General features: G+C 43.7%; 1 protein-coding gene across 6 annotated transcripts in view; it reads right to left on the bottom strand.

Annotated features, from left to right (window-relative positions):
- Positions 1-22,187, bottom strand: part of DLG5 (discs large MAGUK scaffold protein 5) — a 129,414-nt gene that overhangs the window by 55,068 nt on the left and 52,159 nt on the right. For all 6 annotated transcript variants that reach the window (XM_087701963.1, XM_087701961.1, XM_087701964.1 and 3 more), the window contains 4 exons: positions 20,890-21,058; positions 20,202-20,345; positions 16,761-16,944; positions 1,863-2,122 (listed from right to left, as the gene is read on the bottom strand). In XM_087701963.1, the coding sequence (XP_087558089.1) occupies positions 1,863-2,122; positions 16,761-16,944; positions 20,202-20,345; positions 20,890-21,058 (757 nt within the window). The remainder of the gene's footprint in view (positions 1-1,862; positions 2,123-16,760; positions 16,945-20,201; positions 20,346-20,889; positions 21,059-22,187) is intronic.

Genomic DNA, 22,187 nt, shown 5'->3' with positions numbered 1-22,187 from the left:
TCTAAAGCACCAGAAGGCAGGGCAAGAAACAATGGATGGAAACTAATCAAGGAAAGAAGCAACCTGGAATGAAGGAGAAACTTCCCAACAGTGAGAACAGTTAATCAGTGGAACAGCTTGCCACCAGAAGTTGTAGGTGCTTCATTACTGGAGGTTTATAAAGAAACAACTGGACAGCCACTTGTCTGGAATAGTCTAGGGCCATGATAGCAAACCAATGGCATGCGTGCCACAGGTGAAACACGGAACCCTCTCTGCAGGCACGCGAGCTACCGCCCCAACTCAACTTTCACCAGGCATAAGCGCACACCTCCTGCCAGCCAGCTGATTTTTAGGTCTCTGCCATGCATGCATGGGGGCGGGGCGCATGTGTGAGACATGCATACATGTGTGGGAGTGCGAGAGGGGAATTTTTGTCCCAGGAGGCTTCAGGGAGGCCTGCTAGGCCCAAAACAGGTGGTGGTAGGGATCACACATGCATGTGTGGGGGGAGCATGGAGGAGGTCATGCTTGCATGTGCAGGAGTAGGGCATGAGGGGAGGAACACGTGCATTGCATTATGGGTGTGGACACTTTCACCACGCAAGGACAAAAAGGTTAGCCATCACTGGTCTAGGGTCTCCTGCTTAAGCAGGAGGGTTGGAATAGAAGACTTCCAAGGTCCCTTCCAACTCTATTCTGATTCTGGATGTAAGGACAGTCCACCTTTGTGGACTTTCCCCCTGTATCCATGTATTCCAGAATTCACAGTAAATTAATAAAAGAGTTTTTTGTTGGGACCAGGAGTTTGCTTCATGCTCTTGGGAAGCCTCGGTCAGAACAAGTTTCCTATGTTTCTTCTGTACGAAGAGCAAAAAAATTGGACCAAGATGCTGAACTGGGCTACTGCATACATGATGCTTTTTACATGGAACTTTTTACTGAAGTTCCAAGCCAGATGTTCAGAATGAAACATTCTGCTTTGTAGCCTTCCTAAAAGCTCGAGTGGGATAGTGGCATGTTTCAGAATAGCATTGTCCCTAGAAGTCTCTGGTATGCCCATTTCATAGGGGTCACTGAATTGGAAACAAAGACTAGTTAACATAAGGCTCACACTTTAAATGTCAACTGATAAACAAGCAGAAAACCAATGTGGTTGGATCTGTTATGTCTACTTATAGGGGGCAGCCTTTGAAGAGTATTCGGAGACTACAACTGGTCCAGAATGCAGCCGCGCGAGCGATTGTGGGTGCACCTCGGTACACCCACGTTACACCTATCCTCCGCGAGCTGCACTGGTTACCGATCGGTCTCCGGATACGCTTCAAAGTGCTAGTCGTAACTTATAAAGCCCTTCATGGTATTGGACCTGGGTACTTGAGAGACCGCCTGCTGCCAATTACCTCCCACAGACCCGTTAGATCGCACAGAGTCGGCCTCCTCCGGGTTCCGTCTACCAGCCAATGCCATCTGGCTACCACCCGGGGGAGGGCCTTCTCTGTTGCAGCTCCGGCCCTTTGGAATGAACTCCCCGCGGAGATTCGGACCCTCACCCCTCTCCAGGCCTTCCAGAAAGCCGTCAAAACCTGGCTGTGCCGGCAAGGCCTGGGGTTGATGAGTTCCCCTCCCCTCTCGACTGGTATGGCTGTATGACTCTTGTGTATTTTAATTACGTGTATTGTGTTTGTATCCCCTTTTCCCCTTTGGAGTTGTTCGCCGCCCTGAGTCCCTCCTTGAGAACGGCGGCATACAAATAAATTAAATCTTAAATCTTACTTTGGTCCTGAGAAACCATGGGGCACCATCAAGGCAATTGAAAGAGAGAACTGAGTGAAGATGCTTCTACAGAGCTAGAAGACCCCATTTGAGAAACTGATTTTCACCTTCTCAGAGAAGTAGAGCATTGCTGCTGAAAATGGACCGCCGTGTCCCTCTGCTTCATCAACATGTCCATCTGTTTCTGGAGACGTTTGTTTTCTTCTTCGGTTTGCTCTAACCGGCTCAGGTCACTGTTGTGACTGGCTATTTTTTCATTGTACCGCTTTCTTAGTGCATCGTAGTCCTTCTTCACAACTTCTAGCTTATCCATCGCTGTATCGTACAGTTTGTTCAAGATCTCTGATGACCCATTCTGCTTCATAACCTGCGTGAGGAAAGGACACTTTTAACAAAGCTTTATAAGGGAAAACCAAGCTCACAGCCTCCAAGCCAGATTCACTTAACGACCGTGTTGCTAATTTATCATGGTTCATTTAACAGCTGTGGCAAGAAAAGTCATAAAATGAGTCAAAATTCACTAAACAAGAGTCTCGCTTAGCAATGGAAATGTTGGGCTCAATTGTGGCCGTAAGTTGAGGACTACCTGTATTTATCTTACTGGATTTTTCGGAGTATAAGACGCATTCTTTTTTCCTCAAAAAACAAGGTGAAAATCTGGGTGCGTCTCTTATACACTGAATACAGCATTTTTTGCCTACCGAAACCCTGCCCCTTTTGCAAAAATGGACGTGCAGAGGGTTTGGGAGGCTTGCAAAGTGCACCTGGGGGCTGGGGAGTGCCCTTTTTTAATTTTTTTACCCGCTAGCCCCCAGGAGCACTCTATAAGGCTTCCAAAGCTCTGCATGCCTTTTTTTTTCTTTTGCAAAAAATGAGGCATGCAGAGGGTTTGGGAGGCCTGCAGAGTGCAAAACCTTTTTTTAAAAAAAAATTACCTCTTCAAAATCATGATGCAATTTATACTCCGGTGCGTCTTATAGTCCAAAAAATACGGTACTTACATTCCTTGAAGTTACTGTAATTTTCAGGGTTTCCAAAGAATAATAAAGAATATTAATGATGTTTTTCATCAGTAGGGGACATCACACGTTATAGAATAAAAGGAATTTTAGACTTAGATTTAGGTTCAAACATCATAGGCTACTACCTTCTGCTGAAGCTATGAGTAGCTGTCTCCTCAACAGACAATAGCAATACCAATAGTATTTAGACTTACATACTGCTTCACAGTGCTTTTACACCCCTCTCTAAGTGGTTTACAGAGTCAACCTTTTGTCCCGAAGCAATCTGGATCTTCATTTTACCAACTTCATAAGGATGGAAGGCTGAGTCAACCTTGAATCAGTTAGGATTGAACTCCTTGCAGTGGGCAGAGTCAGCCTACAATACTGCATTCTAACCAAGGACCAAGTTGTAACATAAGTGTATCCACAAGGCAAAAATTGGATGAAGCCTGATGATGTCAAACCTAATTCTTTTCTCTTCTACATTTTCTCTTATAGTGACATTCAGTGTCACTATAAGTGGTAGTAATTACCTAAACTTGATTGTGTGTGCACACATATGTAGATTTTGCACAGCAGCACTAAAGAGTCACTAGAACCTGTTACATAATCTATTATAACCATGTTATACAATTAATGCACCAAATCTTTTGATATTATCATCCTGTTGTATTTTGGCACCTATAAATTATAGGCTACCACGATTTAAGGATTAATATTGTATTATATTTTAAGCCGTGCTCTTGTTTATGTGCAATTGATAGTTAGGCTGCCAAATGTAAGTTTTTGACACAGATTTCATGAAATATGACCATACTAGACCAGGCCAAATCCAAAAATGCTGGGGAATTTCCAGAAGCCTGGCACTCTGACAAATCAGCCATCAATAGACACCTAGACATAACATCTATACACTACAGCCGTGATGGCAAACTTATGGCATGCGTGCTACAGGTGGCACACAGAGCCATATCTGCCTCCGTCAGCTCCAGTGTGCATATGCATACCAGCCAGATGATTTTCACCCTGCCCAGGTTTCAGGAAAGCCTCCCGCTTCAAAAGGGATCTGAAAAGCCAATGTTGGGCCCATTTTTCAGGCTCCGGAGGCTTTCCTAGAGTCTGGGGAGGGCGAAAGCGGCGTCTACCGGCCACCTGGAGGAAATACTAAGCTCAGCTTGGAGGTGAGCAGTGTGCCATGTATGGTGGGGAGCATGGGGGGATTGTGCACACATGCGAATGTGGGGTTGTGCTTTGCATTATGGATGCCGGCAGGCACATGCACGATCGTGCACGTGTGATCGCATTTTTGGCAACCAACAACAAAAAGGTTAGCCATCACTGGACTACAGTATGAAAAAGTGACAATCAACCAGGGAATAAAAAAGACTCAAGCACCTCTCTACCTGCCACCAGCACCCAGAGCAGCATAGATGAACTCCAAGGTTAACCTCAAACCAGCAATCAGGTAAACAATACTCCAATCAAGAAACTGCCAAAGAAGCCAACAGCAAATAGCCCAACCAAAGAATCTCTAGGAGCAAACCCACCAAAACGAACAGGGCAAGCCACCAGAATATAAACTCACAGCAAACTACGCTCCTTACTAGCACTGATGATGTTACTTAGTTGGGTGGTGAAACGTCTGCAAGAAAACAAGGAAGCTTGGAGAACGCCAAGGACGCTTTATGTCAACCCACAGCTACAAATATTCTCCTTTATTAATAACATAGTTTTTGTTATTTGTTATTATTTTATTCCAGAATGTTTAACTAGATATTGTTTGAGTATTTTTTTAATTGTACTGATCTTTGTAATAAACACTCTGAATCTCTACACACATACATGGGTGGGTTGCTGGGGGTTCGCAGGGGTTCGGGAACCCCAGGGCTGCAGCTTTGATTGGGGAGTTAAGAAAAAGAAAGAAAAGAAAAATCCTAGGAAAATACAGGTCGTCTTCAACTTATGACTCCAGTTGAGTTGATTTTTGTTGTTGATTTGATTTGATTTGATTACATTTATATGCTGCCCTTTTCCCCAAAGGGGACTCAGGGCGGCTCACAATTCAAATCAGGGAAGGGGTGTTGGGGGTGTTGTTAAGTTAGATGTTTGTTAAGTGAGTTGCTGCAGTTTGTAACCTGGTTGCTAAAAGAATCTGGCTTCCCCATTACCTTCGCTTGTCAGAAGGTCGCAAAAGGGGATCACAGCAAAGGTCATAAGTATGAACCACTGGCCAAGCATCTGAAATTCAATTGCATGGCCATGAGGATCCTGCAAAAGTCGTAACTGTGAAAAACTAAGTCACCTTTTTTCCAGTGCCGTTGTAACTATGAACGGTCTGTCAGACCTGCAAGCCATTTTTTTTTTATTTCAAGCCTGCCACACTTTCTACTGTGGGAAAATAGAAGGGGGGGGGAGATTATACGGAGTTGGGTGATGTGTAGCCATAACAACATTCTTTCTCTGAAAGTCAAGGTCATCTTTGTCTCTGCACCTGGCTGGAACTGAATGGGTGGAATCTGTCATTGTGGCAGTGGAAGATTGGACTATGTGATGGACATGTGGGTGCCGGGGCAGGGTCCTGAACTTTCAACTAGGTGGAAAAACCTGGAAGCTTTCAGATTCAGGTTTTCCCAGATGTGCCAACGTGACATCTCTAATAAAGCGAAACTTCGAGGAAATACAAGCCTCGGAATTTTATTTTGTTGGGGGTGTTTTTGGGAACCCTTACACGGTCACTCATGAACGGTTGTTCAGCCGAGGGCTACCTACAATCTGCTCCTGTACCTTTGCTAGGAAATCAAGCAGGGAGACTTAAGGACATCTCCGGGAGTCAAATCTGATCGAAGGAGACCGTACTACTTTTGCTCTTTCAAGAAAGACAAAAGGCAGGAGGATACAGAAGAACGGAGTCCACAAAAAATCGGAGGGACAAAAGCGGAGAAGGAGTTTCCCCATTCAACTCGCTGACGAGAAAGAGAGAGCAAATAAATCTCGGCGAGGCCAAAGGCTACCCCCATGGAAACAGGAAGCTCGTAGGCAGAAAGAGCAGACAGATAGAAAAATCAATGGGCATCTCTGTTGGAGGAAGTAATTTGAGCCAAAGGATCTGTCCTTCCAAGCGAACTCATTGCAGGCCTGTTGGAACAAGTTTCAGAGTATCTGCCAAGTATCCGAGGGTCTACTTCACTGCTGTTCTGACCCAGCCTTAGCAGAACCAAGAAACAGACTCCTTGTCCCGAAAAACTCTTCTTTATTTAGCTACTGTGAATTCACACACAGAAAAATCCAGCAATAATCCTTCAAAGGGTTAATTGCAGTAACAGACCTTATCAGTTCCTTGGATAATTGCCAGGCCGAGAGCTCCCAGCTGCAAAACTGTAAATTAAACTCTCAAACAGTCTTTGAGACACAAACCACAATGAGCAAATCTTCCGAAAGAGATCCTAAAAGTTGTCTCCTACAACTTCTATTTATTCCACCAGCCAGGGAGGGGCCGTTCGGCATCCACATGTGCCTTTCTTCCTGAGTCAGCACCTTGTCCTCAGTTGTTTTCCTCTCCTGACAGCCCTGTGCATTAGTGCATCTGGAACAGGCTCCAGCTGTTCTTCTGCCCCACTGATCTCCGACTCTGAAAGTAGCTGATAAATGTCAGGCAGCCCTGGCTCTATCTCTGCCTCCAACACAGAGCACCCGTCAGAGTCTTCCCCAGGCTCCAGGACTGGCCTAGGTTCCTCCCCAACCTCCAGATCGTGTGAGACTGCCACCAGCGCCGCTGGCGGCTGCTGGGCCACAATAACTGCCTGCTCCCTTGTTTTCTTGAAAAGCAACCAAGAGATGTGTCCTATTTTAAGGAAACAAAACCGATAGTAACTAACACCACAGTAGTTACGCCCATGGATTGTTTTATTGCATTACAACAGGTGAACAATACAGGTCGGTCCCGACTGTAACAACAGTTTATTTAGTCAGCATTCAAAGTTCCCACGGAACTGAAGAAAGTGACTTAGGACCATAGTTAACAACCATTGTAGTATTCCCATGATCATGTGATCAAAATTCAGATGCTTGCCAACTGGTTCATACTTATGATGGTTGCAGCATCCCTGTGATCCCCTTTGGTGACCTTCTGGCAAGCAGAGTCCTTGTTGAAGCCAGGTGCACTTGAGAACCGGGTTACTAACTTATCAACTGCAGTGATTCACTTAACAACTGTGGCAAGCAAGGTTGTAAAATGGGGCAAAACTCACTTAACAGCAGAAATTGGGGCCCAATTATTGGCCATAGGTCTACCTGTATGCAGATTATAAAATGCAGGTGTTCATTGGGTACAGTGGAATTGGTGCCATATAAAACCAGAACTTGTTAATCCTACAATGGTTTAAATATCCACAAAACCTTCAATGACAAGGAGAAAATAAGTTTGTTTCAATGTTGAAATCAAATTTATAAAAGGTTAATAAAAAAGATAAGGTTGCTGGAATGGCAGGTTTCAAGCTATGTGTGCATTGGCAGACAATGGCACAGAGCATTACATTATTTTTGTTAGGTAAGCTCCCCGTTGGGAGAGCGAGTACATTCAGAGAAACATTGTGAGAGTTGTGTTGGAGAACACAAACCAGCATACAGAGACACTGCAGTTTAAATAGGCTCTTACTTTCATGGAAATAGAGGTATCAGAGTCCATCAAACAGTCCAAGTCATACACGGATAAGACAGTCAGTCATCAATGTCATTCAGTTAAGGGATAATCCAAATAACATAGTCCAGTATCATATAACCAGTCCGGTACACAAAGTTTGCTAACAGTTGCAAAACTTACAATAATAGCTCATGGCACTCAGATCAGCCCAGCATCTAAGAACAGAGAGAGCTAACAGTCATTCTGGCTCCCTCTTATGGCCAATTGAGGAAAACAGCAACCAATCACATTTTACAGTATGTTTTAAAGAAACAGGTACAACATTGTTACATGATTTATATATTGCCAACCCAACCGCTAGATTATATTCCTAACAATTTTGCTAAGGTCTCCACAGTGTTGTTAATTATTATAGTTAATAAATCATCATAGAAGAATCTTATCTATCTTATGGCATATAATTCATCAATTGTTTATAAATGCTTTTTACAAAAATGAAAGGAAGAGGAAAAGGAAAGGGAGAAGGTAGGAAGGAAGGAAGGGAGAGGAAGGACGGAAAAGAAAAGAAAGGGAAAAGAAAGGAAAAAAGGGGGAGAAGGAAGGAAGAGGGTGGGAGGGAGGAAAGAAAAGCTGAAAGGAAAGTTGAAAGGAAAGGAAGAAAGAAAAGGAGGTAGCGAAAAGAGAGAGAGTAAGAAAGAAAAAGAAAGAAAGCTATTTTATTTCTAACTTCCTCTTTCTTTATATACCAATTGATCTGCAGCATTTGTAAACATTTATACCACCCTGAAAATTATGTGTTGGTGCTTGCCTTGCTGTGTGATGTATTGTGTATATGGAAAGCATTCTTGCTTGAATTTGGTTAAAGAGCAGGTTATTTTGAGACTTAACGGATCAAAAATGGAGGAGGTCAGGACTGGGAGAGACATTCCTGAACTGTGTGTAAGTTTCAGGCAAGCGGGGTTTTTTTTGGTTTTACACGGTACCCTTTTTCCTTGCCTTGCTTGTTTTCCATATGTGGTATATATTTCCTGCACTGGTCAAGCTCTTTTCTCTTTGAAGTGGCTATAGAAGCAAATGGTTAAGCAGCACAAACGACTGGCTTGTTTGCTTGCTTTATACATACATTTATTTATATCCCTCCTGTGTTTCCTCCTCACACAGTTAAAGCAGCCTTCCACGCTAAACCGGAGCCATAAAATTCTGCAACAGCTGCAGCTTCTAAAGGGGTCAGGCTATGAGAAAATACCAATTTATTGCTTCCTGTACCTTCCTGTTTGAAAAAAATTGCTGAGCCTGCATGCACAGTGACACTAGTAAATCTTATTTTGGGAGGAGAATAAGAAGAACGTCTGTCTCTCTCTATAATCCCCCACGTTATATAAGGCAAAGGTAAAGATTCCCCTCGCACATTATGTGCTAGCCATTCTCGACTCTAGGGGGCAGTGCTCATCTCTGTTTCTAAGCCGAAGAGCCAGAGCTGTCCGAAGACGACTCTGTGGTCATGTGGCCAACATGACTAAATGCCAAAGGCGCCTGGAACGCTGTTACCTTCCCACCAAAAGTGGTTCCTATTTTTTAACTTGCATTTTTACATGCTTTTGAACTGTTAGGTTGGCAGAAGCTGGGATAAGTAATGGGAGCTCACTCTGTTACGCAGTGCTAGGGATTCAAACTGCCAACCTTTCTGATCGATAAGCTCAGCATCTTAGCCATTGAATGGGTTTTCTTTTGGTGTATTCCCTTTTTCCTCAAACCGAGTTAGAATTCCAACTTTCGTATGTACATAAAAAAATAAAACCCTGTTTCTCTTAGTCACCTGGAACTGAGTAAGAAATATATAGCTTGGTAATAATGCCTGAGTCAGAATGACTTGCGGCTATTTTACTAGCTGGGTGTTTTAAACTCATCAACAAATATTTTATATTTGTATACTTTTCTATATTTAGCAATAGCAATAGCACTTAGACTTATATACTGCTTCACAGTGCTTCACAGCCCTCTCTAAGCTGTTTGCAGAGTCAGCATCATGCCCCCCCCCACCCCAAAATCTGGGTCCTCATTTTACTGACCTCGGAAGAATGTAAGGCTGAGCCAAGCTTTGGCTGGTCAGAATCGAACTGTTGGCAGTTACAGAATTAGCTGCAATACTGCATTCTAATCACTGTTCCACCACAGCTTGGTTTATATTTTATTTTATAAAAATATTTTATTTTGTATATTTTTAATAGCTTTATTAAACATAAATCTTTAAACAGGTTTTAAAAGACTTAAACGTAAATCTTTTTCTTATATTTATATATAAGAGGGGTGGGATGCTAGTTCGCCTCCTCGTGATGCACCCTGGATAGCATGGTAGTGTGAACCAAATAACTAGCAACAACTGGGAGCCAGACTACATTGAAGAAATGGCAGTTAACGACAGTTGGCAGCTGACATCTTGGTAGAACTCCTGGCTCTCTAAATACATGGCAACGGATAAAGACACAAGTGGAAAGCCAAATGGGCTGCTGAATGCCCAGATTCAGTAAGTTACACAGATGACCCTACACAAAAGGTGCCAGGTTTTGACCTTCCTCGCCAGCATTGGTCAACTCTGAACAAGATGCGTACCCAACATGGTGTCTGTCAGGACTCATGGTTTAAGTGGGGTGTGGTCTCTATCCCTCACAGTGTGACTGTGATGCTCCTCAACAAAATATCCACCACATTGTGTCCGAGTGTCCATCAAGAGCTTACACTGGCCAATGTCTGCTTTTTTCAACATAGACCACCCTGTCCTTGAATGGTTCAGTAGAGTGGACATTAACATTTGAACTACTAGAACTACTGTAAGTCCATGTAACAAAGATCATGGCATCCGGCCTCTTAATTCCTGGCAAATAGATGGGATGGGAATGGAGGTAGTGACAGATTTTATTTTCCTGGGCTCAAAGATCACCACAGAGGGGGACTGCAGCCAAGAAATTAAAAGACGCTTGCTCCAGGGGAGGAAAGCTATCGCAAATCTGGACAGCATACTAAAAAGCATCACCCTGCCAACAAAAGTGCGTATAGTCAAGGCTATGGTTTTCCCAGTTTCCATGTATGGCTGTGAAGGTTGGGCCATAAGAAAGGTTGAGCACCAAAGAATGGAGGCCTTTGAACTCTGGTGCTGGAGAAGACTTCTGTGAGTCCCATGGACTGCACGGTGATGAAACCAGTCAGTCCTAGAGGAGATCAACCCTGACTGCTCTTTAGAAGGCCAGATCCTGAAGAGGAAACTCAAATACTTTGTCTACCTAATGAGAAGGAAGGACTCCCTGGAGAAGAGCCTCATGCTGGGAAAGATGGAAGGCAAAAGAAGGGGACGACAGAGAATGAGGTGGCTGGATGGAGTCACTGAAGAAGTTGGCGTGAGCTTAAATGGACTACGGGGGATGGTAGAGGACAGGAAGGCCTCGAAGGAAATTGTCCCTCGGGCTTAGTCTGGTTATATCCTACACCCTAGGTGACATGGGGGTGCTGCAACAGCCATAATTTCAGGCATCCTTCGTTCAGTTTTGTTATAATTCCGAACGGTAATTCCAGTGGTAATTGGCACACTGGGTGCTATTCCAAAAGCACTGGAATTACATTTAAAACAGTTAAAAATTGACAAAATCACCATCAGTCAAATGCAAAAAGCCGCACTGCTTGGATCTGCACGCATATTACGAAAGTACGTTACAACGTCCTAGGCCCCTGGGTGGGGCCCGACTAGTAACCAATGCCAAATCCGGTGAAATAACTGGCCGCTGTGATACAATTGTAGTATAATAATAAATAAATAAACACACACACCCGACCCTACCTCGGCAACAAAACACTCAAATCAATTGTTTAATGGGCTCCATCCAACTGTGGGCTCCTTGGGCCCACTGGGAAAAACAGGTCTTCAGTGGCTTACGAAAGAGTGTCAGTGGGAGCCGGTCAAATTTCCAAAGAGATGATATTCTAGAGAGGGAGCCACCACGGAGAAGGCCCTTCTTCTGGGTCTCACCAGATCTACTTCCTTAGGGGACGGGATCTACAACATTTCTTGTCTCCCCGCTCTAGCGGGTCAGGTGGATGTGACCGGCAAGAGATGGTCCCTCAGACAATCTGGTCTCAAGCCATGAAGGGCTTGCATCCGAAAGCAAATCAGCAATCAACACAGCTCTGTGGGGGAGGTGACACATGTGCACAAAACCAAGTGGGCTTCTGCATTTTGCCTCAACTGGAGCTTCTCGATGTCTCCAAATTAATTACTGTATTTTTTGCTCCATAAGACGCATCTGACCATAAGATGCACTCCCATTTTCGGCCTCCACGTGCTCCGTTTTTGGCCTCTGCACAACCTGAAGAGGCCGAAAATGGGGTGCGTGGAGGCCAAAACCAGGACATGCGGAGGCCAACAATGGGGCACACGGAGGCCAACAACAGGACACATGGAGGTCAAAAACAGGAAGCGCAGAGGCCAAAAATGGGATGTGTGGAAGCTGAAAAGGAGAGGGGGCGGAGGCTGAAATCAGGATGAACGGAGGCCAAAAATGGCCAAAGGGTAGGGGTTGGCAAGTGGGCGGGGCTGTGGCAATATTCACTCCATAAGACGCACAGACATTTCCACCCACCTTTGGAAGACAACAAAGGGTGTCTTATGGAGCAAAAAATACAGTAAGATTCACGTTAAATGTTTATAGGAGGCAAAGAAAATACAAGAGGGCAATTGGTGAATCTTCCATACCATACAGGTAGTCCTCGACTTACAACGAGTTCAATTAGTGGCCTTTCAAAGTTACAACTTTAAAAAGTGACATGGCCATTTTTTGCACTTATGACTATGGTAGCGTCCCCAGGGTCATGTGATTTACATTTGGATGCTTGGCAACTGCTGACTTGTATTTATGACGGTTGCAGTGTCCCGGGGGTGATGTGACCTCCTTTTTGTTACCTTCTGACAAGCAAAGTCAGCGGGGGAAGCCAGTTTCACTTACTAATTTAACAACTGTAGTGATTCCCTTAACAAACGTGTCTAGAAAAGTCGTAATACGGGGCAAAACTCGCTTAACCAATGCCAATGCCCAAATTTTGGGTTCAATTGTGGTCGTAAGTCAATGGCTCACTGTAGTTATTAGTGAATTTTACAGTTTATCTTAATTCTTGCACTCAAAAACCATATTGCTGTGATACATGTATTTAGTGATTATATACATCAATGACTTTTAATGCAATTTAAATGCAGGGCTGGTAATTTAAAGCAGGGGTGTCAAACTCAATTTCATTGAGGGCTGTATCAGGGCTGTGGTTGACCTTGGGGGGTGGTTTGGCTGACTGGGTGGGTGTGGCCAACTGGGTGAGCGTTGCCAGTTCCACTCGCTGGGCATGGTTGACTGGGTGGGCGTGGCAAACTGTGTTACAGTTTGTTGCAGAATAATCAAATCCAGAAAGCACACACAAATAACTGATTTAGCTGGATTCATTAACTTCTTTATATACATAATAACAGATGAATAAATGTACAATACCAATAGTAGATTATTTCAACGTGGTAGAAGTTACAAGCAGAACACAAGTAGGAGAGAATAGTTTGTTCTCAGAGTTCAGAGCAGACAGAGTAGCTTTGTTTCCAGCACAGTGCTTAATACAGACAAGACTAGTTTCAGTTTCAATTCTCAGCACAGCACAGAGCTGTAGGGCTAAACCACGCCCAGGCTTTAATGTGTCTCAGCTCCAACTGGCTGACTTAGTTGCTATGCTTATTCATTGGCTGACTTGTTACCATGTCTCTCCCAGTCATGAATATTCTAACAAACTAGGTGGGAGTGGCCAGCTTGACACCATTCCCCAAATTGCTGGCATGCAACGCGAGCCGGCCCCTTACATTTTCCAGGATAGTCACATGGGCCAGATCCAGCCTGCGGGCCTTGTGTTTGACACCCCTGTTTTAGAGGATGAAGGATGATGAATGCGAAACAGGAGGCAGATAAATGGACAACAGCGAGAAGTCGCAAAAATACAAATAAAAGTAACTGCGTGGAAAAAACTGGACTACCTAGAAATCTAAAAATAGAAGCAACAGGAAACTTCAGGCTGCCAGAATAGAAAATAGGGACACTGAGGTCTTTAGGAATGGCTTGAAACTTGCAAAAGAATTATGGCATAAACAACAGCTGGATGAGTCCCAGAGAAAGAGCTAAATCCATCAGGACAATCCTCTGAGATTACAGATGTTCTGCCAATGCAATGACTTCTGGGGGGAAAAAAACAACTCATCCTAATCTGAAGATGTGCTCAATTCCTATGATTGACCATCTGCAAATCCCTTTAATAAAGTGGAATTGTGTTAAATTTAGATTTTCATGTCACTCAAGTTGTTGGTTTCCTTGCAATGCAGGATGGCTTACTATACAAAGGAGGGGTGTGTGTGTGTTTTTACTGAAAAATTTAGTTTGCAAAATTACTTTGTACTGAAAATAAGATGGATTAATTTATTGACAACGGTATGAATGTAGCATGAAATACCAGGTTCGTTTCAACTAAATAGTCTGTGTCCATCTCTACACAGATTTATCACTTTACTGGAGTTATTCAAAAATAGACTGGACAACCATTTGACTGGATGGTGTAGAGCAGTGATGGCTAACCTGTTTCTAAAAGTGTGCCAAAACTGTGTGTGCGCAAGCTATTGCACACATGTGCATGTGCGAGTGACCCCCCCCCCACCTGCACATGCGTGAGCAAACCCCCTGGTGCATGAGTGAGCAAAACCCCCCCACACTGCACATGTGTGAGTGACCCCCATGTGGGGGAGGAATTTTCACCCTCCCTAGGCTTCAGGAATGCCTCTGGAGCCTGGGGAGGGAGAAAAACGGCCCAACGAGATGTTGGGAAACAAACTTCCCAAACAAATTGGGCTGTTTTTTGCCCTTTCCAGACTTCAGGAAAGTCTCTGGAGCCTGGGGAGAGCAAACAACTGGCCCAACAGGCCAATGAATAGGTGCCACAGGTTCGCCATCAGAGGTGTAGAGTCTTCTGTTTCAGCAGGGAATTGGATTAGAAGACCTCCACCGGCCCCTTCCAACTCTGTTATTCTGTTTCAATTAATGTAGAAAAGAGAGCTCATCAGTTTGAACTACTTACTGTATTTTTTGGAGTATAAGATGCACTAGAGTATAAGACGCACCAAGGTTTTGAAGAGGCAATTTTTTTTAAAAAAAGTAGGTAGGTAGATAGAGGGAGAGAGAGGGAGAGAAAGAGAGAGAAATACAATAGGTAGGTAGGGAGAGAGAGATAGTAGTTAGTTAGTTAGTTAGTTAGTTAGTTAGTTAGTTAGTTAGTTAGTTAGTTAGGTAGGTAGGTAGGTAGGTAGGTAGGTACATAAAGGGATAGAGAGAGAGAGAGAGAGAAATAGAGAGAGAGAAAAACAGTAGGGAGGGAGGGAGAGTGTGTGTGTAGGTAGGTAGGTAGAGGGATAGAGAAAGAAAGAGAGAGACAGAGAGAGACAGAGAGAGGAATACAGTTGATAGATAGGGAGAGAGAGACAGTAGTTAGCTAGGTAGGTAGATAAAGGGATAGACAGGTAGGTGTTTCTGCTGGCACAGCACTTGATCAATGTAATTCTCATCAACCTGTTAAAGATCTTTCCAAAAGGGGAAAAAAAGGGGAAAAAAAGTTTTTGCCTTCTGCAAACCTCCCCCAAACAGCCCATTTTCCATGGCTTGCAGAGTGCTCCGGGGAGGGGGGGGGGCAAAAACGAGCAAAAAACAGCCCGTTTTTCGCAAAAACTGGCCCATTTATTGTCAAAAAAATTGCATGCATAGCCCTATGGAGGCTTATAGAGTGGGGGGGGGGAAACGGCCCGTTTTAGGCTCATTTCTGCCCTCCCCAGCCCCCAGGAACTCTATGAAAGCCTCCATAAGGGTATGCACGGCCATTTTGGTGAAGGGGGTGGGGCTTCGGGAGGCAAAAAATGCTGTATTCGGCATATAAAGACACACCCAGATTTTCAGCCTCTTTTTTGAGGAAAAATGGTGCATCTTATACTCCAAAAAATATGGTAGATAAGGACATCATTGGTTCGATTTCTCTCATTTAACCATTTGGCAACTTCTCGTTGGTTTGGCCAAGAAGATTCAAGGGAGCTGAAAATTCCTCAATTATCCTCTAAGTAAGGTGGTGAGAATCAGGTACAAGAGAAAGAAATCCAGACTGGATTTCCAGAAGCTGAATCCTAGAAGAAGAATTCCTTACAGACTGAGAAGACAGAGCTGCATGCATTGATGCACAACCGAAATTCGGTATAGAAACAAGCATATTAAAGACCGAACGGCCTATAGAACACTCTAAGGTAAAGGTAAAGGTTCCCCTCACACATATGTGCTAGTCATTCCTGACTCTAGGGGGCGGTGCTCATCTCTGTTTCAAAGCCAAAGAGCTGTCTGAAGATATCTCCATGGTCATGTGGCCAGCATGACTGAACGCTGAAGACGCACGAAACACTGTTACTTTCCCACCAAAGGTGGCTCCTATTTTTCTACTTGCATTTTTTACATGCTTTCTAACTGCTAGGTTGGCAGAAGCTGGGACAGTAACAGGAGCTCACTCCGTTATGCGGCACTAAAGATTCAAACTGCCGAACTGCAGACGTTTCTGATCGACAAGCTCAGCGTCTTAGCCTCTGAGCCACTATAGAACATCCTAGTGTGATCTAATTAATATCAGAAAACTGCTTTTGGAATAAATTATCTTCAAGCTGATTGCAAAGCTGAAAAACCAGAAAGTTTATAAATAGAAAGACTAAATTGCTTAGATCTGCCTTAGAAAAAATTTCAACCACGGTGCCTAAATTCTGCAAAAAGCATAGCCGAAAAGCCATCAGCAATAAATGCAACCAATACGCTAATTAAATGAAAAGAGCTACTAATGCATTAATAAATATTTTAATTGTGAAAAAAAAACCACCACCTTTCCTATGGAAACTACAGCAGTCCTAGACTTATGACAACAGAGCCCGACATTTCTGTCGTTAATCTAGACAGTGGTTGAGTGAGGTTTTTTGCCACACTCGTTAAGTGAATCGCTGCGGTTGTTAAGTTAGTGATGCGGTCGCTAAGTGAATCTGGCTTCCCCACTGACTGCTTGTCAGAAGGTTACAAAAGGGAATTACATGCAACCGTCATAAATATGAACCAGTCGCCAAGCATCCAATTTCTGTCCACGTGACCACGGGGATGATGCAATGATCGTGTGAAAAACGGCCATATCTCGCATTTGTCAGTGCCGTGGTAACTTCGAACAGTCACTAAATGAACTGTTGCAAGTCGAGGAGTAGCTATACCTTAAAAAAAAAACAGGGAAAGAAATACCTGCTGTTGTTGGCTGCGTAGGTTTGTTATCTCCTTCTGATCGTCTTCGTGAAGCCTCTTCATTTCCTCACACAACTGCTGGAGGTGATTGTGCTCTCGTACAAACTGGCTGTTTTTCCTTTTTAAAGTGTCCAGGTCCTCCTTCAGCTGGGACTGGTCACTCAGCAGACGGCTGTGTAACGTACTGGCCAGAAGAGAAAGGCACACAAGTAAGGCCAAAATGAAATGATCCCTTGTGCCTAGAAATTAAAAGTGACTTTTTCAAGGAGATAGTTAAAGAGCAATCGTCTCGAATGGTGATCTATTCCAGAGGTCACCAACTGGCGACCCATGGACCACTGATGGTCCACGAGAAAGTTTTGGTGATCCGCAGGGAAATTATTTGCATTTTTTATATTGCACTAAACCAGGAGTCGTCAAACTCGTGACCTGTCAAAAGCGCGGAGGACAAAATCGCGCTCGACGAAAGCGCGCATGTGACGTCATCACAGCGCGACGAAAAAAATTAAAAAATTAAATTAAATTAAAATTAAAGCAAGCCGATTCACATAAAGGTAAGGGTTAGGTTAAGGGTTAGGGTTAGGTTAAGGGTTAGGGTCAGGTTTAGAGCGTTAGCGTTAGGTTTAGCGTTAGGTTAAGGGTTAGCGTTAGGTTTTTCGTTACGTTAACGGTTAGGTTTAGGGTTAGATTTAGGGTTAGGTTTAGGGTTAGGTTTAGGGTTAGGTTTGGGGGGGTTAGGGGAAGGTTTTAGCTTTATTTTTACATTTTTCGATCACAGCGCGATGTTTTCGTCGCGCTGTGATGACGTCAAATGCGCGCTTTCGTCGAGCGTGATTTTGTCCTCCGCGATTTTGTGGTGCAACCGTCAAACTATGGCTCCTGGGACAGATACAAGCAATGAATGCTTGTGTTGCTGCAGAGAGTCTCCCCCTTTGGGGTCTTTTTGTGTGGGTCGGAGGGGGCAGAAATTCCGACAGGGTCTGCTTCAGCCTCCTGGTGTGGGGCTTTGGGCGAAAGCTGGAGGGAAGTGCCGCTGGTGGCAAAGAGCCAGAGGGCCTTGTTCCAGTGGGACTGCTTCATGGGCCTGGAACTGGCTGACCATCTCAGCCCACTGAGCCTCCAGGTGTCGGTACCTGGCCTTGCACTCCTACAGGTCTTCCCTCTGCTTGGAAAGCCTATGCTTGTAGTCATTCATAAGGTGCTTCTGCTGAGCCTCCTTCTCGGTCAGATCCAATTTGAACTGAGCCAACTGTTTTGCCAATTCTTTCTCATGGTTGTTGCTTAGCTCCAGCAACTGCTTCCCATTGGGGCCTTAAAGAGCCAGGGGTGGGCAGGTGAGGAGTGACTGGGACGACAGGGGCAAGTAGGGGCCGGCAAGGCAGCCCTCAGTGTGAGTGACATCGGTTTGACCACACCCACCCAGTCACATGACTACCTAGCGACACCCACCCAGACGGTCATTAAGCAGATCATATTAGTGGTCCGCGGGATTTAAAATTATGAATTTAGTGATTTCTGAGGTCCAAAAGGTTGGGGACCCCTGATCTATTTGGCAACTTCAAATTTCAATCAATAAATGCTCTGCCTTACATATTGGTAAACATAATCAGAAAGTCAAGCATAAGCTAGGCAGTATTGATCTAGTAGATGACCCTCACTTTGTCAAGGCCTAGGTGTACTTATCTCTGACAATCTATGCTTCAAATTTCACTGTAACAGCATTGCTAAAAAAGCATTAAAAGTTGTAAATTTAATTTTGTGCAGGTTTTTTTCCCCCCTGGAAACATTATATTGCTAATTAGAGTTTATAAAACTTATGCTAGACCAATCTTAGAATATGGTTCAACTGTTTGGAATCCCCGCCATATATCTGACATCAGCACAATTGAGAGGGTTCAGAAGTATTTCATGAGAAAAGTCTTGCACTCCTCTGTACACAATAGAATTCCTTATGCTACTAGGTTCGAAATTCTCAGTTTGAATAACTTAGAACAGCGACGCTTGTGGTCAGACATAGGTATTGCATACAAAATTATAAGTAGTAATGCTTTACCTGCAAATGACTTTTTCTGTTTTAATCGCAACAATACGGGCGCTAACAACCACTTTAAACTTAATGTAAATCATTCTAAATGTGACTGTAAAAAAATCAGTATTCTGTAACAGAGTTGTCACAGTCTGGAATGCCCTACCTGACTCAGTTGTTTCAGCTACAAATGTTCACAGTTTCAATCACAAATGGACTTCTATGGCCCTTACTTCAGACTTAAATGGTCAGTAGTTTGTGCATAAGTGCACAAGCATGCTGTCAGCCTCTGCTTTACTGCTTGCTTTCGGCTGCCATTGAAACAGGGACGGGGGGGCATAGTATTTGGGTGGGGAAGTATCCAGTACAGGAGTGATTGTTAAAAGGGAGTTGTTCTCACCATTTACTGCGCATGCTGCAGATAGAGGATTTGCCATCAAGGCCAACTGTCCGGCATACCAACCTGATGAGGCTTTTTGAAGATGTCTCCCACATGACACCTGAGGGATGTGTGGATTGGACCATGGGATGGGGTTACCAGGGGGAGGGGACATATTGATATCTATGATTACGCACGCTTTTGCCTCAGATCTTGCTTTGCTTAGCTGCTATCTACTCATGACCAGTAAAAGTACTCTTAATTCTGCAAAATGGAGTTGAGTGGTGTCTTTCTTGGTTACTGAGGGAGGCCGCCTTAACACGTGCCTATCGTCCCTGTCACTGTATTTTTTATTCTTTTATTCTTCTTGTTTTTGTTTGACAAATTCTAATGAATGAATGAATGAATGAATGAATGAATGAATGAATGAATGAATGATCATACTGCTGGCCTTCTCTACTAAAATGCAAGGAAAAAGTTGAGGGTCATGAAGTATTTGGACATTAAAAACAGTAAAATTTTCAAATGAAGATTCAGCTTTTTGAGTGTTAATTGATACACCAATGCAATCCTGGGAGGGGGGAGGAGGAGGAGAATGGTTGAAATTCAAGGACTACTGTATCTAACTGTCCCAGGGAAATATTTTCATCTGTACCCCAATCAAGGGGAAAACAAAGATTCAGAAACAGAAAACAAATATGTCTCCCAAACATACAATCGAAAGGAAATAAAAGCATGTTTTAAGCCTGGGGAAAGTAACTTTTACAGACCTTGCTCCATCCCTTTGCAAAAGAAGTTTGCATTCAAACAGCTTTCAAAAGCTGATTTTCTCTCTGCGAGATTAAAAAAAATAACCCTAATCTTTAATCCGCTATCAAATGCTCTGTAGATTCTCCCTCCGCCGATGTTAGAATTAGGACATTTTAGAGACAAACAGACTGAGGATAAGTAAGCTAGCATTAAAAGCCCCTGAATATCCAACTCTAGGAGAACCTATTCAATGCAAAAGAAAGTAAGGTTGTGTATGTTTACTCACTGATAGAAATCAGCTTCCTTAGCAGCTTCTTCGCATCTCTTTAGCGTTTTGGTATGCTGGTTCTGTAGGGACTGTAGATCTGACATAGCCTTCATACACTGTATCTTCAATCTTTCGTAATCGTGGTTTGGTTTGGGGTTAGGCCTACCACAAAGAAATGGTCATATGAGTAAACTAAAGTGTCTTTGGAGTACGGATGGGATTTATCACTGCTTTCCCCCACCCCAATTTTCAAATCTAGCCCACAGACAATAAAGGAGAATCTTTGTAGCTCAGGGACGTGAGCCTGCTTGTTTTATTTTTTAAGTTTTTTATTTACTTTTCCAAATTTTAAATATAAACATTCCATCTTTCCTTAAGCAGTGTGTCATCTGAGTATAAATATTTCTGTGCAACATCCTTCCACAAATTATAGTACATTGAACAATTAAACATTATAATACTCTTCCTTTCCTTAACATGATTTCCAATAAGAGAGAGAGAGAGAGAGAGAGAGAGAGAGAGAGGGAGGGAGGGAGGGAGGGAGGGAGGGAGAGAGAGAGACTTTTTTCTGGGACTGCTGGCACTCCTAATAAAGGAATAATTGATTTAACTACAGAGGGTTTGTCATGTTTGGGAAGCTGCGCCAGAATACTCAAGTAGAATTCTACACCCAGTAGAGAAATAAATCTCTGCATTCTGCTCTCACCTGCAGTCATCGAAGGTTGACCCGGGCGAGGACAGGGCGAGACGTTTGCGGAGCTCATCCCTCTCCCGGGTCACTTGGCGAAGCTGAAACAAAATGGTTTCCACTTTTTCGCTCATCTGCCTCACATCCACCGATGGAGGTGGGGGTGACGATGTTTTGCCCGTTGTGCCTGGGATCAAACAGAAACAGAAGCAGAGTTGTGGTGGTTAGAAGAAGCATCTTGAAGATATGGGGAGTCTTTGACTTACAAACATTTGTTTAGTCACCATTACAACAGCAGTAAAAAGAGACTTGGGACCATTTTCCCCACTTACCTGATGGGGTGAGCAGGGTGAGCTCCCATTGCTTGCTCCATCTCCTGCCAACTTAGCAGTTCGAAACCATGCAAATGCGAGTAGATAAATAGGTACCACTTCAGTGGGAAGGTAACAGGGACGTGATGCTGGCCACATGACCATGGAAATGTCTTTGGAGAGAGCTGGCTCAGTGGCCAGCAACAGTCAGCAACGACTAGCGGAGTACAATCCATAGGACTCCCTTATTATCACAATTCCCTGGAATGCAACTTGCAACTATCACAAGTTGCAACTATCATGAGCCAAGGTGGCACAGTGGTTAGAGTGCAGCACTGCAGGCTACTTCTGCTGACTGCCGACTGCCTGCAATTTGGCAGTTCAAATCTTACCAGGCTCAAGGTTGACTCAGCCTTCTATCCTCCCGAGGTCGGTAAAATGAGGACCCAGATTGTTGGGGGCAAAAGGCTGACTCTGTAAACCGCTTAGAGAGGGCTGTAAAAGAACTATGAAGCGGTATATAAGTCTAAGTGCTGTTGCTATCATCAGCTGGAGATTTTCTATCTTCACAGAAACACACAGCTGTCATCATTTTACCTTTTCTGATATATGCCTCCATTCAACCAATCCTCATAGCTCCCCTTCAAAAACCTGTTGCTAAAATCTAAAATAGTTGATCATCTGTCTAGCCTGAACACCACCCAATGTTAACTTCCTGGTAAGTTACAGAAAATGTCAAAAGGCTAACAACATTTTTGCAGTAAATGATGCAGAACAAATTCAGCCCAGCAAGCCTGGAGGATGGTAATCTGGTAGTGGGAGCAGATCCCAGATATTTTACACAAGTCTTTAAAGAAATGCTTTTACTTATTTATTCTGCTGATCTGATCCTGGTTATGTCCCCGATTATGATTAATCAGAATCAGACTGCATTTACACTTTACTTTCCTGGACAACAGTGATGTATTATTTTTTTCCAGGGAAGTGCCAAACAACACTTTTTTC

Source organism: Thamnophis sirtalis, unplaced genomic scaffold, assembly GCF_051295495.1.
Source record: "Thamnophis sirtalis isolate CommonGarterSnake01/CBP01778 unplaced genomic scaffold, rThaSir2_p1.2 scaffold_15, whole genome shotgun sequence".
Classification (NCBI taxonomy): Eukaryota; Metazoa; Chordata; class Lepidosauria; order Squamata; family Natricidae; genus Thamnophis; species Thamnophis sirtalis.
Note: the sequence above shows the minus strand (reverse complement) of the source record. Positions and strands in the feature narration are given on the sequence as shown.